General features: G+C 37.8%; 2 gene segments (V, D, J or C); both read right to left on the bottom strand.

Annotated features, from left to right (window-relative positions):
• LOC131273778 (immunoglobulin kappa variable 3-20-like) overlaps positions 1-22,998 on the bottom strand; it is a 1,006,205-nt gene that overhangs the window by 374,584 nt on the left and 608,623 nt on the right.
• On the bottom strand, positions 14,566-15,152 carry LOC131273775 (immunoglobulin kappa variable 3-15-like). The segment is given in 2 exon segments: positions 14,566-14,906; positions 15,089-15,152. Coding segments are annotated over 2 exon segments (390 nt in total).

Raw genomic sequence — 22,998 nt, 5'->3', positions numbered from 1 at the left:
TTAATGGTCATTTTTTATTGAATTTAAGAAGAATATCTAAGCTACCCAAATAGATTTCAACCCCTCTTTTTAATCAAATTTTAGATTGAACTGATCCTAGCTTGTCTTACTTTATAGACTTCCTGGAAGCTTCCATGCAGCTATGTCAGGTACACACATATTCAAAATTAGGATATTTATACTGCTTTGTAGCAAAGTTTCTCTGAGTCAAGCAAACAGATGCCACTTAAAAGTTTCTGTTGATTGAACAGACAACATTAAGTCAACAATTATTTCACTCTATGAAATTTGTTTTCAGATCATTCACATTTTTAAAATTTATTGAAGTGTATCACTCATACATGAACATACATAAACCATACGTGTATAATAATAATTGTGAACTTACAAACATATATAACATCATACAGTACTCTCGTACCTCAGCCTACCACCATTAACTTGCACTATTGCTAAACATTTTTAACTAGTTTTTTTTTGTTTTTTTGTCTTTAATTTTTTAATGTTACATTAAAAAAAATACGAGGTCCCCATATATCCGCCAACCCCCTCACCCCAACTAATCTCCTATAACAACAACCTCCTCCATCACCATGAGACAATGATTGCATTTGAGAAATAAATCTCTGTGCACTGCTGCACCTCAAGGTCAATGGTCCACACCAGGGTCCACGCTCTCCCACAGTCCACTCAGTGGGCCATGAGAGGACATACAATGTCTGGTAACTGTCCCTGCAGCACCACCCAGGACAACTCCAACTCCTGAAAATGCCCCCACATCACATCTCTTCCTCCCACTCCCTAATCCCAGTAGCCAAAATTGCCACAATCAACACACCAATGCCACATTTTCTTTGACTACTAATCACAATAGTTCATGAATAGAATATCAGTAAATCCATGCTAATCCACACACTACTCCTCCATCCTGTGGACCTTAGAATGGTTGTGTCCACTCCACATCTATATCAAGAGGGGGCTTAGATTCCACATGGATGCTGGATGCAATTCTCCTGCTTTCAGTTGCAGGCACTCTTGGCTCCCTGGTGTGGTGGTTGACTTTCTTCACCTCCATGTTAGCTGAGTGGGGTAAGCCCAATAATAAACCAGAGTGTAGGAGTTGCAAGTCTGTTGAGGTTCAGGGCCTGGCTATCACATGGTCAGTTCAGAAATTCAAGTCCCTGGGTATACATTCAATCCCAGCATCAACAATAGTTCCAGTAAAAGTAAAAGTAGAGGCTTGTGGACAAAGATCACATCTGAGCCCAGCTCCATCACACAGAAACAGAAACTCCAATGTAGGGCCAACTGAGATGTCACTGAACTCCATCTGCCATGACCATAGAACCTGTGGGTCTCTGTAGCCTTCAGAAGATCCTATAGCCAGGGTTTTATCTACTTTTATCTGTCTCTGGGACTCTGCTGAGGTATGCATAAGGACAACCCCTCTGATAACATCCTGGCTCTTTTTGGAGACTCATAACAATATAAACTCATTTGTCCTTTCCATTTCCCCCTTTTATTCAAATCAAAAGCATTTTTAACTCCTGGTATTATTTGTAGACTGAGATATACTGCTGGTCCAAGTTGACCCTTTTATTCAAGGTCATTTTCTAGTTACATCATCACCTGGTACGTGGTAGTAATCCCTCGGTGCCAGGGATGCTCATCCCTGGGAGTTATGTCCCAAAATGTGGGGAAGGCAACACATTTACATGCTGAGTTTGGCTTTGAGACTGGCCATATTTGACCAACGTGGATGCTCTCAAGGGGTAACTCTTAGGTATCTTGCAGCTCTAGGCCTTGTTCTTATATCAGGTGCACAGGCTTACAAGCATAGTCATTAGTGTCAAAGGCTCATTGTTGGACCTTCCTTCTTTTTTGGTCTTTGCAGTTTCACTTGGGGAATTGTTGCTGTTCCCTTAGTGACTGTGATAGAGCTCCCCTGGCTAGGAGCTCAGCACTCCTTCAGTTGTCGTTATTAATTGTAACCACTATGAAAATATCCAAACATTTTTATGTACCCTGGATATATGCCCTGGAGAACTCCCTGCCAACCATGTGTCCCCTGTCAATAACATCCCACACCAGTATTCCTCCCCTGCCATTGTTCAACCTCTCTGTGATCCAAAACTTCTTAAAAAATGAAGCCCAATATATTGCCAGGTTCCATTAATAGTAAAATGGAATACAGTGATGATTTTAAAGGTTAGATAGAGAATACATATTAATTTAGAAAAATTAAGGTAAAAATAAATTGGGGTATCAAAAAATTTAAAAATGCAAAAGCTTTGTTTTTGATGTTTTGCCTTCCATCACTGCAATAAGTGTTGCCCTGTATTCAAATTGGCAAGGCAACTTCTTCCGTCCTTTCCTCAGTGTCTACGTCCTTTGTTTTCCTTTTTATTTTCCTAATTATTAAGCTTACCTTCACAAAAGTTTTGGATCACAGTAGTTCATATATACAATATATAGTACTCCAACATATCCAACATAAAACCCTTTTCCCTTGACAGCAATAATCTTTTTACATATTCATACTGTATTTACTGAAACTGATGTACAGATATTGAGACAATAGCTTTCAAACAAGGTAACATTTGGGTTTACATTGTGGTTTATATTTTAGACTATACAATTTTCTAAATTTTTAGTTACCTTATGTTTTACTTTATGATTTACATTTTAGCCTATCAGCCACTATGTATTTTTGGTGTCATTTAACATGTCTTATATCCATCCTTGCGTAATCTTGTGGAACACTTCTATTGCCCACACAGTTACATTGGTTCCATCTATTCAATACCTCCCATTAGGACCCACAGTAACAGTCAATCTTCATTGCTTGAAGGGCCATGTTCAGAGATACTTGCAACAGTGTTGAGGGCTTGACATGCATGACTGCTCTAAAATATTGGGAGCAACCGTTTCTCTCGAGAGATACAAATCCCTCTATTTGAGAACATCAGTCCTCCCCAGGATGTGGGTATACCTTCACTCTCATTATATGGGTCTTATCCAATGATATAACCCACTATGGCAAAATGAGCACTCACACACTCCCTAGGAGCCTGTCCTGCATCAGATTATCCCCTTTAAGCATGTTAAACATGTAACCTTCCTTATTACATTTTTGAAAACGTTTTCTCAGCATTATACTCTCAACCATATATCTGAAAATCTCCTGTTTGCATGTTCCCCCACCCTCCCCCACTTTCTTGGGAAATATTACCCACACTCCCATCCTAGCCCCTCAAGCCTGCAAGCCCCACCCAAGTTCACCCTATTCCCCCATTGTATCCCGTCCTTTACAAATACTTATTTCCAGCTTATCATAGATTTCACCCATGTAGGTGACAGCTTACATCCTTCCTCTACCCCCCAATTTCTTTTAAGCCTATCATCCAGTCTCTAGCTCTCTGAGGCAGCTTGGTTTACTTATTTCATATCATTGAGGTCATGTAGTATTTGTCCTTGGTTGCCTGGGTAGTTTCACTCAGCATAAGGTTATCAAGATTGATCCATTTTATCACGTGTGTTTGATGTGTATTCGTTCTTAAAACTGAGTAGTATCCACTGAATGTATATACTACATTTTATTTATCCATTCATCTGTTCCTGGGCATTTGGGTTGATTCCAGCTTTTGGCAATAGTGAACAATGCTGCTATGAACATTGATGTGCATGTATCGGTTTGTGTCCTTGTTTTCAGTTCTTTTGGGTATATACTCAGTAGTGGAATTGCTGGGTCATATGACAAATCTGTAGCTAGTTTTTTGAGAAACTGCCAAACTGTCCTCCAGAATGGCTGATCCTTCTCCATTCTCACCAGCAGTGGATGAGTGTTCCCATTCCTCCACATCCTCTCCAGCAATTGTCATCTTTTGTTTTTTTATAGCTACCAATCTAATGAGAGTAAGATGGTATCTCATTGGAGTTTTGATTTGCATTTCCCTGCTGGCTAGAGATTTGGAGCATTTTTTCATTTTTTTAGCCATTTGTATTTCTTCTTTGGAGAAGTGTCTGTTTAAATCTTTTTCCCATTTTTTAAATGGGTGTTTCCCTTTTTATTTTCAAGATACATGTGTTCTTTATATATGCAGGTTATAAGTCTCCTATCAGATATATGGTTACCAAATATTTTCTCCCATTGTGTAGGCTCTCTTTTCACTTTCTTGACAAACTCCTTTGAGGTGAGGAAGGCTTTAATTTTGAGGAAGTTCCATTTATCTATTTGTTCTTTTGCTGCTCCTGCTTTGCGTGTGAAGTTCATGAAGCCATTTTCTATTACAAGGTCTTGTAGATGCTTCCCCATAATGCTTTCCAAAGTCTTTATTGTCTTGGCTCTTATATTTAGGTCTTTGGTGCAAATAGAGTTGATTTTTGTATAAGGTGTGAGATGGTAATCCTCTTTCATTCTTTTACAAATGGATATCTAGGTCTCCAGGCACCATTTGTTGAATAGGCCATTCTCTCCCAGTTGAGAAGGTTTGGTGGCTTCATTGAATATTATATGACTACATATATGAGGATCTATATCAGAACTCTCAATTCAGTTCCATTCGTCTATGTGTCTCTCCTTGTGCCAATACCTCTGCCTATTGTTGGCTCTCTTTGCATCTGGCCTCATCCACTGAGTCTTTGTCACCACCTGCTTCATCTTCTCCATGGTTGGTCTGTACTACATCAACAAGATCTCCTCCACTCTGTACCAGGTAACAGCTCCAGTCCTTACACCAGCTAAGGTCATGGGCAAGGGCAAGAAGAGAAATTGACCCTGAATGTTCAATAAAGTTAATGCTTTGTAGTATGTAGCTGTGTAGTGTGTTTTGAAGTCAGGTAGTGTGATTCCTCCAATTTCATTTTTCATTTTCAATATGTCTTTGCCTGTTTGGGGCCTCTATCCTTTCCAAATAAATTTCATATCTAGCTTTTCTAGTTCATTAAAGAATGCTCTGTTGATTTTTATTGGGATTGCATTGAGTGTACAGATCAGTTTTGGTAGGATAGACATCATAATAATATTTAGTCTTCCTATCCATGGACAGAGAGTATTCTTCCATTTATTTAGGTCTTCTTTGATTTCCTTGAACTTTCTTGTGTAGTTCTCTGTGTATAATCTTTTACCTCTTTAGTTAAATTTATTCCTAGGTATTTGATTTTTTATTTACTATTGTAAATGGTATTTGTTTCTTGATTTCCCCTGGGATTACTCATTATTGGTGTAGAGAAATGCTACTGATTTTTGCACATTGATCTTATTACCTGCGACCTTACTAAACTTATTTATGAGTTCTAGAAGCTTTGTTGCAGATCTCTCAGGGTTTTCTATGTATGGGATCATGTCACCTGCAAATAATGAAATTTTGACCCTTCCTTTCCAATTTGAATGCTTTTATATCTGGTTCTTGCCTCAGTGCTCGAGAGAGTATTTCTAAGACAATGTTAAATAGAAGAGGTGAGAGTGGGCATCCTTGTCTTGTCCTGACCTTAGAGGGAAAGATTTTAGGATTTCACCATTGTAAACAATGTTGACTGTGGGTTTTTCATAAATACTCTTTATCATGTTCAGAAAGTTTCCTTCTACTCCAATCTTTTGCAGTATTTTTATCAAGAAAGAGTGCTGTATTTTGTCAAATGCTTTTTCTGCATCTATAGATAAAATCATGTGCATTTTTTTCTTTCAGTCTCTTTATAAGGTGTATTACATTGATTTTCTTATGTTGAACCATTCTTGTATACCTGGAATGAATCACACTTGGTCTTGGTGTATCATTCATTTAATGTGTTGTTGAGTATGGTTAGCATGTATTTTGTTGAGGATTATTGTGTCTAGGTTCATTAGAGAAATTGGTCTGTATTTTCCTTTCTTGTGGTGTCTTTGTTTGGCTTTGGTACTAGGGTAATATTGGTAATATTGGCATCATAGAATGAGTTAGGCAATGTTCCTTCTGTTTCGATTTTTTGGAAGAGTTTCAGCAAGATTCTTTCCATAATGTTTTGTAGAATTCACCTGTGAAGTCGTCTGACCATGGGCTCTTCTTATTTAGGAGGTTTTTAATGACTAATTCTATCTCTTTACTTGTGATTGGTTTGTTTAGATTATCAATTTCTTCTTTAGTCAATATAGGCTGCTTATGTGTTTCTAGGAATTTGTCCATTTCTCTGAATTGTCATTTTTGTTGGAATATAGTTTTTCAAAGTATCCTCTTATAATAGTCTTTATTTCTGTGGGTCAGGGGTGATATCTCCTTTCTCATTTCTTATTTTGTGTATTTGCATCTTCTCCCTTTTTTTCTTTGTTATTCTAGCTAAGTGTTTCTCAATTTTATTGATCTTCTCAAAGAACCAGCTCTTGGTTTTATCTTTTCATGTGCTTTCTTACTTTCTATTTCATTTAGTTCTGCTCTTATCTTCATTATTTCTTTCATTCTTATTCCTGTGGGGTTACTTTGTTGTTTTGTCATTTACTAATTCCTCCAAATGTGCAGTTAGTCTTCAACTTTAGCTTTCTTCTTTTTTGATGTATAAATTTATGGCTATAAATTTCCCTCTCAGTACTGCTTTTGCTGCATCCTATAAATTTTGGTAAGTCGTGTTATAATTTTCATTAGTTTCAAGGTAGTCATTTATTTCTTTTGAGATTTCCTCTTGGACCCTCTGTTTTTCTAAGAGTGTGCTGTTTAATTTCCATATTTTGTTGTGAAATCTGGGCCTCTGGATCTTGCAGATTTACAGCGTTATTCCACTGTGGCCAGAGATATTATTTTGTATGATTTCATTCTTACTGAATTCATTGAGCCTTTCTTTGTGGCCAAGCATATGGTCTATCTTGGAGAATGATCCATGTGCACTTGAGAAAAATATATATCCTGCTGTAATTGGGTGTAATGATCTGTATACATCTATTAGGTCCAGCTCCTCTAATATACTTTTCAAAATTTTTGTTTCTTTATTGATTCTTTTTTGAGATGTTCTGTCCAAAGTTCATAGTGGTATATTAAAGTCTCCCACAATAATTGTAGAGGCATCTATTCTTCCACTTAGTTTTTCCAGTTTTTCCCTCACATATTTGGATGCGCCCTTGTTAGGAGCATAAATATTTATGATTGTTCATTCTTCTTGAAAGATTATCCCTTTCACTAATATGTAGTATCCATTTTTGTCTCTCAAAATCATTTTGCATTTAAAGTCTATTTTGTCTGATATTAATATAGCTACTCCTGCCTTTTTTGGTTATTGTTTGCTTGTAAGATTGTTTTCCAGTCATTCACTTTCATCCTCCTTTAATCGCTGGATGTAAGAGGTGTTTCTTGTAGACAGCAAATAGATGGGTCATATTCCTTATTCAATCTTCCAGTCTGAATCTTTTGACAGGTGAATTTAATCCATTGATATTCAGTGTTATTACTTGCAAGGAATTATTTATGCTAGCCATATTTCATTTGGACTTGTGTTTGTCATATATTTTGTTTTTTTCCTTCTCTTTTTGTCTTTTTGGTTGCTTTACACTCTCCTCCATCTCTGCCTCTCTTGTTTCTTTCTTCCTGCAGCTCTCCCTTTAGTATTTCTTGAAGGGAAGGGTTCTTGTTGACATACTCTTTTAATTTCTGTTTATCTGTGAATATTTTGAACTCTCCATTATTTTTGAATGCTAGTTTAGGTGGATAGAGTATTCTTGGTTGGAATTTTTTTTCTTTAATACCTTGACTATATCATACCACTGCCTTCTTGCCTCCATGGTTTCAGATGAGAAATCAGCACTCAATCTCTTGAAGCCTCCCTTGTATGTGATTTTTCTCATTTTCTTGTTGCTTTTAGAATATTCTCTTTGTCTTGAGCATTGGATAACTTGACAAGTATATGTCTTGGGGTAGGCCTTTAGGGATTTATGGTGTTTGAGGTGTGTTGTGCTTCCTTGACATTTACATCCATCTCCCTCAGCAGATTTGGAAATCTTTCAGCCATTATTTCCTCCAACACCCTTTCTGTCCCCTTTTCCTTCTCTTCTCCTTCTGAGATGCGTATAATATACAGGTTTGTGCATTTTGCATTGTCATTCAAGTCCCTAAGTCCCAGCTTGATTTTTTTTTACTTTTTATCTATCAGTTATACTATCTGTTTGACTTCAGATGTACTATCTTTTACATCACTAATTCTCTCCTCTGCATCTTCTAATCTGCTGCTATTTGCTGAAAGTGTATTTTTGATTTCTTGAACTGTGGTGTTCATCACCATCATATCTGTTATCTTTTTGCATATTTCTGCAATTTCCTCTCCAAGTGATTTCTTCATATTGTTAGTCTCTTCCTGTATTTCATTAAGTTGGTCTCTAATATATGTTTTGAGATCTTTAATTACTTATGAAATGTGCTGCTCCTCTTCCTGGTTTTTAGTTTGTTGATTGGATTTGACCACGTTTTCCTGATTATTTGTTTGGTTTGTAGTTTTTGCTGACTGGTCATCATTTTATCTTGGTGGGTTTAATCAGTTCCTTAACTTCTTTGTCCAGTCTTGGGGGTTGATTAGTTGTTGTTAATGCATAAGTGTTATGTCTCTCTAAGTCACTTTGTTCTTCTTATTCTATTTTCCTGTTGCTGGCTAAGTTCCCTTTGAAGGAAAACATTAGGGGCAGGGAGAGCAAAAAGAGTAAGAAAAGAAAATACATAAAGTAGTATTGGTAATAAATGTTAACAGAGCAACAATGTGAGATCTGGGAGAATGAATAATAGACCCATATAAGTTGTGTAGAGTTACAGCAGTAAGTAGAGTACTTATAATGAGACAGTCAACTGAATATGGGGAGGAATATAGAATGAATTAAAAGGTCAGTGTTTTCATGAGAGGGAAAGAGAAAAGAAAGACAATAATATCAAGAGTAGATAAAAGAGAGACAATAGAACAAAGGTATTAGAACTTAAATGTCAGACAATTTGGGGGCCAAAGAAAGGGAGGTGGAATGTAAGAGAAACAGTAGATGATGGAGGATAGAAAGATGTAGCAGAATGTAGATAGTGTAGGTGGCCAAAATCAATACACAGATAAAAGAGGAAATTGAGGATGAGGAAACACAGCAAATATGAAGCACTCCCTGTGGCACCTATTTTATAAAGAAAAGAAAATAAAAAAGAAGAAAAAGAGAGAAAAGGAAAAAAAGGGAAGAGAAAAAAGGGGGGCAAAGAAAAGCAGAGAAACAAGCAAGAAAAAAGAAAAAATTAAATAAATGAGAAAAAATCTTGGGGGATAAAATGGGAGAAAAGACCAGGAGACAATGCAATATTAGCAACCACAACAAAATCAAAAAACAAACAAACAGAAAAAGAACCAACTTTTAAGCTAGGAATCCTCTTTGCAGTTAAATAATATGCTTAGGGATCTGACCTTCCTCCTTTCTCCCTTCCTCACTTCTCTCTCTCCCAGGGCAGCAGGAAAGCTGCCTGAGAGGCCCAGTAGGAGATTCAAGTAGGTCTTTGCTGAACCAACTCAACACAGGAGATTATGGCTCTTTATTTCCAGCGTGAGAGCACCTACACCTCACCAGAAACCCCAAATATGCTATTGGAAGCTTGGATAGCATGTCTTACATTCCCTCCCCCTTAGGCATACTAGGGAGTTCTAATTGATTTTCTGACTCCACCTTCTCCCAGACCAAGTTTCCTATCCCAGGACATTTAGGTAAATTGGGCTTTCTCAGCAGATTCCCTTCTCATTTCTTCCCATACTCTCCCCAAGTCAGCTGGTACACTCCTCCAAGTTCAAGGAGAGAGAGAGAGAAAAAATACAGCACAAAATGCAGAGGGCTAGGGTATTTAAGGACCTCAGACGGGCATCAGGTTGCAGTGGTTTCAGGTATGGGAAGTCCGTGATATTGCAGGCTCAAAGTGTGTGAGTCTCTGGAGCATGTGCCACCAGGATTTAGGGGACACAGACCTGGGAACCACATATCTGGTTAACATGGGGCCTGGGAATACCACAGCACAATAAAGAATTCAGGGATAGCTGCAGCTGGGATGCCAGCCCTGGGGCGAGGGGTCCCACCCACAACTTCTGGCCTCCATGTCAGAAACCCAAAATTCCACCTCTCACAAGAATCTCCTCAGTCACTGTCTCACCAAATCAACATACAGGCACCTCCCACCCTGCAAGCCCTTGAAACAGCCTGATCAGGGCTTGGGAACACCCGACACAACCTTAACTAGTTATGAAAGAGCATTGTCAATATATTACTACTAACCAAAGGATTTTCCCCCAACCCACCCTATTATTATTATTATATTTGTATCATTTATATATGAAGACAAAAAAACAATAATTGTATAATAAATATGAATTTACAAAGCAAACATGCATAACATCATACAGGAATCCCATACATCAAACTTCCACCAACACCTTGCATTGTTGTGAGATGTTTGTTGCACATGAAGAAAGAATATTGTCAAAATCTTACTACTAATTAGTCATTATCTTACATTTGGTGTATTTCCCCCAAAACACCCTGCTAATTTTTTAAAATATATTTTTATGATAAAAGGTGTAATTCCATAAAACAGTCATGTACATGTGCAGAATGTCCAAGCAACACCCCTCTAGCAACACATCATACAGTGCCGGGATATTTGGTACAGGTAAGATAATGTCATCTGATTATTACCACCTCCATAGTATACCTTTGGCACACATTTTGCATACTGCCCAATTATAAACAAAGAACTTCTTTGGCATAGATGCAAGAATATTATGTAATTGTCGCTAACCACAATCCACAGTTCACTCCAGCTGTATTTTTCCCATGCTTCCCCACATTCCCACCACCCTGCAATAATGATGTACATTTGCCCAAGCTAACAAAGGACATTCTTGCATTTGTACCACCCAACATAGTTCCCATCTACCTCTTGGTTTGCCATGCTATTCAGTTCCTAGAATATTCTCTAGCATTCTGTTGACTTGCTTTTACATCCCTAGACAGCCATTTTCAGCCACATCCCCTTTTATAAACTGTTAATCACTATGTATTATCATCCACTGTATACATTTCCACACTTATACAGTAAAGCTAATGAAAACTTTGACAACACTAAATATCGTAGTCCATACCTTGCCTCCTCTTAGCTCCTTTGAGAATCTTCCACCTACCACCAGGTCTTGAAGATATTTTCCTACATTTTCTTCTAGAAGCCTTATGGTTCTTGCTTTTACTTTTAGATTTTTTATTCACTTTGAATTAATTTTTGGATAAGGTGTGAGAAAGGGGTCCTCTGTTCATCTTTTGGCTATAGATATCCAGTTCTTTCAGCACCATTTGTTGAATGAAGTGTTCTGCCCAAAATGTGTAGATTTGACAGGCTAGTAAAAAAAATCACTTGACCATACATGTGATGGGCTGTTTCTGAAGCATCAATTGGATTCCATTTGTCTATGTGTCTTTCTTTATCCCAGTACCATGCTGTTTTACCACTATAGCTGGATAACATGCTTTAAAATCTGGAGATGAGAGTTTGCTTTTCCTTTTTAAATGTTTCTGGCTATTCAGGCCCCCTTATGTTCCAAAAATTTTTGGTAATTGTATTTTCAATTTTTAAAAAAAATGCTGGTAGAATTTTTATCAGGATTGTATTGAATCTATACATAAATTAGAGTAGAGTTGATATCTTAATGATATTTCATCTTCCAATGCATGAGAATGGAATGTTCCTCCAGTTATTTAGGCTATTTTTTATTTCTTTTAACTCTGAGTTGCAGTTTTCTGAATACTAGTGCTTTGTATACTTGGTTAAATTTATTCCTGCCTATTTGAGTGTTATCTGTGATATTTTATGTTCACCACTCTTTTAACATTTGGTACTTTTATTGATATAATCTTCATTTATTGACTCTCTTCCAGGCCTCTCTCTCCTGTCTTTTCTTTTCAAGCTCTAGCACACCCTTTAGTGTTTCCTGAATATCTGCTCTCTTCCTTAGAAATTCTCCCAAATTCTGTTTATCTCTGATATTCTAAACTCACACTCATTTTTGAAATATAATCTTGCTAAATATAAGATTCTTGAATGGATGTTTTTCTTTTGTAGCATCATAAATATATCATACCACTGTCTTCTTGTCTCCATGGTTTCTTGTGAGAAATCAGCCCTCTGTCTTATTGGGCATCCTAATTTTTTTGCATTGCTTTTATCTTGTTCTCAGAATTCTCACTTTGTCTTTGACATCTGAAATTTTGAACAGAGTATGTCTGACATGGTTCTATTTGGAGTATTTTGAATGGGAATACACTGGGCTTCTTAGACAGGGATATCTATGTCCTTCAATAGGGTTGGGAAATTTTCTACCATTATTTCTTCAAATATCCCTTCTGCCCCTTTCCCCTTCTCTTCTCATTCTGGGATACCCATGAGATGTATGTTTGCATGACTTCATGTCATTAGTTCCCTGAGGCCTTGTTAAAATTTTTCCATTCTTTATCTGTTCTTTTGTATGTTCACTTTCAGAGGCCATTTTTTAAGTACACCAATCCTATCTTCTACCTCCTCAAATCTGCTATTTATGATTCCAATATTTTTAAATTTGACTTATTACACCATTCATTCCCATGAGATCTGTTTTTTTCTATGTATGCCTTCAAATTTCATTTTGTGCTCATCGAATCTCTTCTTAATATCCTTAATCTCTTTAGCTATCTCATTGAATTTATTAAGGAGATTTGTTTGAACATATATGATTAATTGTTTCAACTCCTTTATGTAATCTGGAGGCTTATCTTCTTCCTCAAACTGGGCCACAGTTTCCTGTTTCTTGGTGGGGATTATAAGTTTTTGTTGGTGTCTTCACATCTGGCTTACTATAGTATTTATTCTGGGTGCAGGTTTTGACTTTAATTTAGGGCTTCCTGCCCTTTCTCCCTTGCTGGCTGTGTGGTAGGAGACAATGGTATAGTTGGTGTTACAGGATATGGAGGCTGAAGATGCCCTCATTTTACAAGGCACTGAGGAAGCTTCTCCCAACTTTCTTCTTTGCTAGGGGTAGTGACAAAGTCACAGCTTTGTGGAATAACACAAGTTGTACTGGCCTAGACTATAGCTGCCCAGAGAGACTAATGAAGCTGCACACCCCTTTCTCCCTTGCCTTGGGTAGGGGTGGAGCTGCAGGTGTGGGCAACAATCTATGCAGTTTGGGTCCAAAGATGACCACAGTTACCCTGCTAGAATTCTGATTATTCAGTGTTTGCCAGCCTAATGTACCTGAGGTTACCTGGATAGACTTGTGCAGGGCGTGCCAGGATCCCCTCGGCAAGGGGTGGGGCTGAAGCCTGGTCTAAGGCTGCAGGGTGATCTGGGTGAAATAACCTGGTTCCTACAGTCAATGTGATTTTTGTTCAGCACTGTTATCCCTTATGCTGGGGGCAGGGTCAAAGTGGAGGGTAACAGCCTCTTTCAGACTTCAACAGTTTCAAACTTTAGATATTCTTAGGATTATACTTTAGCCAGCCAAATTTCCTAATCAGTAGCTGAAAGCAGTGGCCAGACATCTCCTCCTCCTGTCTTTTTGGGAATGGAACTTCCAATTCCAGCCACAGAATTGCACTGGGTGACTTGCAATGCCAACATCGGGTGACCAAATGCCTCTGAGACTTGGCCAGTAATTTCCTAGAGAAGCTGCCACAGGGCCCCAGCTTCCTCCCTGTAGAGGTGGGGCTGGGACCAAGGCTAGACCTGCGTTATGGCCTGGATGGACCAAAGCAAGTCCCCACCAGTAGTTTAAATTTCAGTCCTCCCTGTTTTCTCTCTGCCAGGCGGAGAGTTAAGATGCCAGCTACCGGCCTCTTTCTCACTTGAACAGTTTTGAACTTTAGCAGTTCTTAGGATTATATTTTTTCCACTGAATTTATTCATGAGTAGCTGAAGTTGGTACCCAAATGTCTCTTCCTCCCCCATATTTTGGGAATGGAGCTTTCAATTCCAGCCACAGAAGAGTGGCCAAACTAAAATAAACATATTTCATTGGCTGAGCGTCATCCCTTATAACCTAAGCATTCTTCAATGAGTATAGTATATTAAGGCACCCACAATTACTATCTGATGGCAATAAGAAATGAAAATAGCTATCTAAATAAAAAAGAAGGTAAAGTAGGAAATCAGATCATCTTTTGTGATAATGAAAAGAAAGGCATGGATGGAAAAGCGACCAGTGAAGGAAGTGAGTAAGGGAGGTAAATGCCCTTCCATAGAAGTTTTGAATATGAAGGATCATGGATTTAATTTTGGGAAGGGCCAGAGTTAGAGGATGATGGAGGAAAAGGAAGAAGACACAAGGGATAAGGAAAGAAGATGATAAAATTTTAAATATTAAGGAGGTACAATGAATAGAGAATCAATGCATCAGGGCGTAAAATGTAAAAAAACCCTAGCCTAGAGGGTGAATTCACCCTGTCATTTGATCTCACCAAGTGAAAGAAAGATTTCTATGGTACAGTTCCCTAAAGGACATGGTTTCTCAGACAGATGGAGGAAGCAAACATATTCAAGTCTGTTTGAGGAGGAAACAGCTGGTGCTGCAGGACTCACTGCCCTACAGCCCTGGGGAGGTTTGTGTTCGAAGTTGAAGCACTGTGGGAGGATAGCTGTCATACTGCTGGCAGTAATAATTTCCCAGATCCTCAGTCTGGAATCTGCTGATGGTGAGAGTGTAATCTCTCCCAGACCGACTGCCACTGAATCGTTCAGGGACCCCAGATGGCCGTTTGGATGCACTATAGATGAGCAGTTTAGGAGTCTGTCCTGGTTTCTGGTGGTACCAGGCTAAGTCGCTGCTAACACCCTGACTGGCCTTGCACTTGAGGGTGACGGTCTCTCCTGCAGATGCAGCCACAGAACCTGGAGACTGGGTCACCACGATGTCCCCACTGGCACCTGCAACCAGAAAAGAACATTGATCATACATTAAATCACACTTGTATAAAATATGCATCTAAATGTAGGTTCTTGTTTATCATATATATTCAGATCTGCTTTAGATGAAAATGGTTTGCTCACTCTGCATGTTAAAACCATTCTCCAAATTTATAAAGATAATACCCTTCTAAACCTCTCACCTGAGGCCCAGAGCACCAGCAGGATGAGCAGTTGGGAATGTGACATCATCTTGATCACCCTACTGATGTACTCAGGCCCCATCTCCAGGGAAACTGCATTAATAGAGCTCTGAACAGACAACCAAGTCCTTGAGGAGCATATGCAAATCAATAGAGAGTATAAAGTCAAATGTGCCTGTGCAGTGAGTTGTAAAGATAAATAGTGGAAGGAGATAAAAAATATCATGACCACAGGAAATGTAACTACTCACCTGAAAAAGGCAAGAAATCAACTTAACACCACAATTTTCAACAATATTCAGCACAATTCAGAAAATGAAATATTTTATCAGCAATTGTACTCTTTCAAATCAACTGCGCCCATCTTGAAAACAAAAGGAATTTGTAAGAAAATACATACATCTGTAAGTGTAATATCATAACTAAAATAAATGTTATAAATATGGTGCCAAAACCTAGGTGGAAAAGACTCATATCATTGGATAGATTAAGATGTAGTGCACGTATGGTATATCTATCTCAGTCTATTCTAAATTTTAAACAGATATTTGAAGCTCCTCTTCAACATCCCAAAGGAACCTCACTTAATATATCCCAATCTAGTCCACTGCATTGCCCTTAGTGCAGTATTGCTCTCAGAAATGAGTCACCAAATACTTCCATGTCACTCTTAGGACTATCATTTCAGTTGACCACTTTCTAAAATCACTTACATAATGATTAGGAGATCTGAAGTGTAACACCTCCACCTAGTGGTCATAGGTAAAATGGTTTCAGTTCGAAAGGTCTGATAGAGCAGTTCTACATTTATTCATAACCAAAACCAATGATACTTTTAGAATTATGCAAATAACAATATCATGAACACTTCTAGGCATAGGATATTAAATTAGGAACAAGTAGAACGATTCATTTTACTGAGAGATTACACAATAAACAAGTAACATTTCTGTAGCCATTACTAACCTGCTTCTCTGAGATTTCCTCCTCTGAGCTAAGCTGTCAGGAAAGGTAGGGCCATGTGAACCTGGTCCATTTCAGGAGCAACCCTCTGCACGAGCAGTCAGAGGTAAGAGACAATTTAGGACACTTTAACAATTATATGGGTAAAAATTTCTTCCACTATCATGAGTATAACTTTTCCTGCAGACTTTTTCCAAAGGTCCTAAGAGGTTTTCCTTCAAAGCGAATGACTTAAAGCATGTATTGTTCTAATTCGAATTAAGTTCATTTTCTGTAGTTTGTCTCCTTCTGAGGACTTTACCTTAGGAGGGGTCCCCTCCCAGCATTCAGGAATGGTGCTGCACTAACCCACCTCATCAGGGAAAGTGTTCCTTATGAATAATCCACCCTGTTCTTATTTCACCACGTATTTATATTTAGATGTTAATAATTAATTCAGGTTTGCTCTTTCCACCCATGTATTTTTTCCTCCTCTTCCATGAAGTTGCATGTAATATACGTTCTTAAAATTGCTTATTTTTACTCGAATTTCTACTACTTAATCGATTGGGTTCTTGCATCAGTGCAATATAATTTCCTTCCCATTCTTACACACATTCAAAAATTTAAAGCCATAATGGATGATAGGATAACAAATGAGGATGTGTCATGAAGGGAAACTGTGCCAGAGGGGTCCACGTAAAATGTGAAGTAAGGAAATGTTGTCTCCAAGTAGGGGACAGTGGACCTAATGCGTGAATAGAGGAGGGGGCTGGAATTCAAAGCCCAGTGAAGAGCACTTCAGAAAATGAACAGGACTTGGGAAAAGAAGGCCCTGGATATTTAAGAATAACTAATGAAACAGAGTGTGAAAGCGGAACAGGCATGTTCCAAGGAGAATATTAATTTGATGAAAGTTTGAGGATTAGGTTATGTACTATGAGAATCCATGGAACAAGAGTTTGAATTAATTTTTCATTTTAGAAGGTACTTGTGGATCATTTTACAAGCTATAACACTCCAAAGATGCAGACACAGTGGAAATCTCTAACGTTTCAGTGCAGCTGGGAAACGAGCTTTCTCTCATATAAGGATTTTTAAAAGTGAAATTTTCCAAATGCTCCCCCAATCCCAAAGACCCAATTTAGGCCCATTCAATCTTCGATAAGTGATTTAAAAAGGACACATTGTGTTAAGAGGAATTCTAAAAAAGCCTGGGGACTCCTGTCCCTAGTACATTCACACCTTCTCTCAGTTGTTGAAACACTGTTCTGGTGCTGCTGTGACATGATTTTGCAGATATCATTAAAGCTATTGACTTTAAGAAGGGGGGTCATTAAATCTTGCTCTACTGGTCAGAGAGAAAGAGCCCAGAGAAATTCATAAATAATTAGTATTTGAAATCGAAGAATACATCCGAAGTTGGTTGTGGAGTTCCAGGCGACCATGTGGCAAGGAATGCAGGGAGGTTCTAGGAGGAGAGACCTGAAGCCAGCAAGGACATAGGATCTCAGCACTGCCCACCTGAGGAACTGCTTCTGCCAAACCCCATGTGCTTGGAAGAGAACTCTGTGCTCTGCACAGAAGGCAGCCCTATTTAACCATGTATGAACCTGAGAAGAGAACCAACAACATTGGAACCAGACTCTTCATCTACAAAACTCTGACCCAATAAATTGCTAATTAGTTATGAAATAAGAGTAAAGTTATATATATATATTATTTTATATATATATAAAATATTTTCTATATTATTTTAATACAAATATATATATATATATATTTGTATTAAAATAACCACATGCCAAGAGGGAAGTCATAAATCCAGATAGAAGAGTTATCATCCCTTTTAGCTCATGGTTGAATGATGCTGACACATGTTTCTTCTCATGAAATGTGATGTGCTTTATGTCCCTTTACCCACAGATGATTTCCTGATGTTAACCACATCAATAGGGTCAGGGCTGAATATTGTGCTATGAAAATACAGGTAAGAGCAGAACTAGCTTTGAAGGTGGTCAGGATCTGTCCCCTCTGTGTCCATGGCCATGTTCTCTGACTAAAGAAGAAATTCTAGATATGACTGTTGGTAAGAGGCCAGTGCACTGGGGACATCCCAGGCAGACCTGAACCAAGCTGCTGTCTTCACATTTGCTTAAGACGAGATGACTCGTTCCTTTTACCTGGGAAAAAGTGGGAATGTTGCATGTTGTCTTGATCTAAGAGATAAACAGTATTATGCTTTAATTTATTTAGAATTTACAATTCTACGTGTTTATTTAATTTTGTATACTCCTGTTGTTCAAGTGACCAAAAAAATCTCAATTAATTATACATAAAATCAATTTAGCACATACATTTTTGGGCACAGCTCACCCTTCCCCATGAACTTGCCAGGGGCAGTCAAGCCAAGTGCTGCTGCTACAGACATGAAATCTGGCTGATCGATATATGAGGCTCGATTCATATGCAGCCAGACCTAATATGCTTCAGGTTCTCAAACAATTCTACATTATCTAAGGAATTCTTGTTCCCCAGTATAGATACAGGGCCCCAGTGAATGTGCTCTATTCATTTGGACATGAACGGATGAAAGTAATGTGCTAGCAAATTCTTAATATGAAGACAAATTAATCTTTAAACTGGAAATGATGAGATTTGTTCTTAAATGCATAGAATTTTGATATACAGAATAAAACATTATGCTGTTCCCTTAAAATGTGAGCAATGCATTAGCAGTGACCAAGACATTTTCCGTAAATGTCACACGATAATCCTGTAATAGATTCACAGAAACCAAATGCATGTGGTGTCCTGAATTGGAATCCGGAAGGGGCACAATACAGGAGTAAAAAATTAGATACATCTGAATGAAGTCTGGAGTATAGGTACTAAATTTGTACCAATGTAAATCTCTTAGTTTGACAAATGTACCATGATTATATAAGATGTAAATATTAGGGAAAAGTAGGCAATGGTGTGCAGGGACTCTCAGGACAACTTCAACAACTTATATAGGAATCAAAAATTATTTAAAAATAAAAACTTACTTAACAAAGCACGTGGAGAGAGATATCTGTATAGTTGAGTGAACATTGTATTTAACCAAGTGAGGTCGGAAATGATGAGGTAATGTAAGATAATCCTACTCTAAAGCCAGACCCCATCTGCAGTGACATTAAAACACTTGCTCCAGACATTCAGCATCTCTCTTGGCAAGTGAGAGCTGCACAACTTGATATAGTGATTTTTGACTCCTGATTTTCCTGACTTAATTGGACCCTTTGGTCCAAACAAACCTACTTTAGAGCAAAATCTTCAACCAGGATATGTGTCCCACTGGTAGGCAAAAAGATTTTCCATGGCTGAGAATAGGTTTAACGGAATACATTTCTAGATCTTTGTATTCTGCTCAGATTCTTTCTTAAATTGGATTTTTCAAAGAATAGTCAAGTTGTGCTGCTGACTCTCCTTTCCCACTTCATGTGCACAATCAGATACAGACCATTGCATGTCTTATCATAATTTACAAAATTGGTCAGGAGATAGTGTAAATTACAATGTAAACTAAAATTGAAGCCAAGCGGCAGTATTCCAGAATGTGTTCATCAATGATAACAAATATACCACAAAAAATAAGGATGTTGTTAATGTGGCAAAATTTGGAAGGGGTTGGGTGCAATATTTTTTGTAAAATGTATGTAATATAAATATTTTGAAAACTTTTTTAAAGTATAAAAAAGAGAGATCCATTTTTTAAAAGAAAAATATTCATTAATTTCTGCTTTTGAGCATTTATTTTTCTTCTTCATTGCTGCCAAAAAGGTTTTCTGAGAACAAAATGCTGGAGGGAAACAATAAAATAGTCACAATGGACCCCACACACTAAAAGACAGAGACACTTTAGCAAGGGAATTTATATTGCCCTTTATTACTTCCATGGCAGGACTGCTGTGTCTCTTCTCCAGCAAATATTTTACATTTGATTAACCTATATGTTCCCATGTTTCCACTATTTACACCAAGTCCAACTTGGCATCTTTGTGCATCAAGGTGGACAGGAGAGACCTAGGGGTGTACCCAAGGGAATGGGGGTTTCAGATGCATCAAGTATTTCATCCAATATCTTCTGAGACTAGATTGAGTTATCTCTCCCAAGATGATAAGGAAATGGTGAGGAACACAAGAATGGTTGATACAGGTGTCTTTCAGACTTAACCACAATGCAGAGACAGCTCTGTTCTACACTGGGATCTCATTAACTAATAACAGAGCAAAGCCTAGAACAAAAACATAAACAAACAATTACTAAGACCACAATGATTTTTTAAATTGTAGCTATTAATGGCACTTTTTAGAAAATAAAAAATTTGGAACAAATGTTAAATAGCAAAATACACTACAACAATAGATATAAAGATAGACTTTTTCAGGCATTATTGAAAAGGGAAGGCCAAGAAATTGACAAAAGAACTCAGTTTCTGAAAATTCACCAATTACATAATCAACTAAAATCATCTCGGCATCTCAAATTAGCTGAATATCAGAATCAGGTGTCAAATGTTTGGAAATATGAATCATGAGCCATATTTGGACAAGCTAGTCAGAATTTCCAGAATTGGAGTTTGGGAATCTGTCCTGAGCAAAGTCACTGAATTTGTAGCCTGTCTGCACAAGTTCATGAATCGGCATTTAGAAATTAATGCTGCAACATATAAGCTGTCCCAGAGATATCAAGGACAGAATTCAATGTTTTTAGCATCATTTTATGACGATTGAGATAAATAAAGTGTAACATGATAGTCATTACATTTATCTTAAAAGTAAAGAAATGACAACCTGGTTGAGGACTGAAAAATGAAGATGTGGTTTTGAAATTAAAGATCAATCTCTGAGTTTATTGTGGTCTTGGCAAAAGCAGGAATATGCAGAGTGTTCAAGAGAAGAACAGGCCAAAAAAATAGGTTATATCAGAAACGAGAGGCTTCTGAGGTGTGATGATATATCTTTATTATGATAAAGACTCAGGACACAATACACTGAGAAGAAACAGCCACCTGTGGATTCTGAAAATGAAGACAGTGCCCAAAGGTGGTCTTAGCGCCAGGCACTTCTCAAATATTTTATATGTATAGACTCGTTGAGCCTCACAACAATCCTAAAAAACATGAAACAGTTTTTATATACTTGTACCACACAGTAGTAAAGTGGCTTCAATTTCTGGGACTAGGAAGTGCCTGGACTATAAACGTAAACTTCATACTCTAGGGATCAAGGTAATAGGGAAAACTGTGCTCATTTATTGATAGGTATACTTACAAAATAGAGTGGTTCTTAGTAGGTGTATGAAAGAAAGAGATGATTGCCATCTTCTGTGTATTGCTTTCTTTTGTTAAAATAAATCAATTTAATGGGTAGATATCAATAGAGCATGAATCCACCCAAAGGGTAAAATCAAACTTATCTGGTATAAATTATATTTAGCCTGATTTTTACCTACTGATCCTGTATCCTAACACTCTACTGAAATTGTTTATTAACACAAGCTAGAAATAAATATTCATGACCATTGTAGACTTCATTTCTGTAACTGGTCACATAGCAAAGTACATATTCATCACTGCATTCTTCCACTACCTATTCCACGTTCCCTTCACCCTCACCCAGCACCTCAGCTGGCTGTTTTTCTTTGCCTGATGGGATGACTCAAGCCTTCGTTCCTGAAGATTCTTGGCCATTGATAGTCATGCCTGGGTTGACTTGTTGCAATGTTCCATTGACTTTAGTCACAGAGCATGGTGATACCAGGAGGTTCCCTAGGTCATGTGCATCACAGACAAACTCTTCCTGACCACCATTGTGTAGTAGCGGTCCTTTTCCTCTTGATAGGATCAATCACCCCAGCCAGTACAGTAATTCCCTCTTTCTCTTTTGATTCGGAGGTACGAAAAGACCAAAGTGAGCGGGCTGTAGTCTTACCTTCAATATCAATGGAATCGTATTTGTGTTTCCTGGTGGAAGCACTCCTCCTTTTGGGACTAAGACCTGAAGACCAGTTGCAATTAAGGTTGCAGGGACAGGAAACAAAATCTTTCCTGATGGATCACAGGAATAATAGTGAGTGGTGCCACTTGCATTTCCATCCCTTGATTCCAGGATTGTGAACCCGAGCTAGGAGAGAAATAGCACCATAGAGTGATTGCTGATTTAGAGTATACAAAGCTTCCTGGAAAGAATTGCCCCATCCCTGCAGATACTGTCACTTACTTGTCAAGGTAAGTGAGCCATATTAGGATCAATACACTGAGATGGAAGAACCCTGTATTTTGTTGGGTTGATCTCCCAACCTCTCTCATCCAAAAGACTGGTTATTCATTAAAAGCCATTATTATAATCCTACTACAAAAATAGAGTGCGAGGACTGTATGAGATTGCAAATAGTATTTGTGTAATAAGTATATGAATGAAAAGATAAATAAATGACATAAATTATGTCAACTTATTTACAAGTAAATAATGCTATATAATAAACTAATAAGTAATTTTAGATTTTTTTTGCTATTCATAAATTAGCAGAAATAAAAATAGTTTAGCATAGCCATAAATATTCAAGGGGAAAAAAATTTTGATAAAGAGTAATGTTACCAAACATGAAAAATATTTTGGGTATTAGTTCTCATGGATGCAAACAACAGAAATGGAGTGGGTTTTGCTAAGCAAAAATGAAATTATAATATGAATATCATGTGGCTTCCAGATTTGATCACAAGTTGGGGCAACAGAGAAAACGTTTTGGAATTCTGATGGCATTAACACAGTCTGGGACATCACAAAAGGAGAAAGACATGATCCCACTCCTACTACAGATGGGTGGTGGACACTCCTGATGGCAACTTCAGTGCTGGATGCCAGTCATGAGACATTGGAGTTTGAAGACATCTACTGCCAACATCATGGCAGAGGATTCA

This window comes from Dasypus novemcinctus, chromosome 17 (assembly GCF_030445035.2).
Source record: "Dasypus novemcinctus isolate mDasNov1 chromosome 17, mDasNov1.1.hap2, whole genome shotgun sequence".
NCBI lineage: Eukaryota > Metazoa > Chordata > Mammalia > Cingulata > Dasypodidae > Dasypus > Dasypus novemcinctus.
Note: the sequence above shows the minus strand (reverse complement) of the source record. Positions and strands in the feature narration are given on the sequence as shown.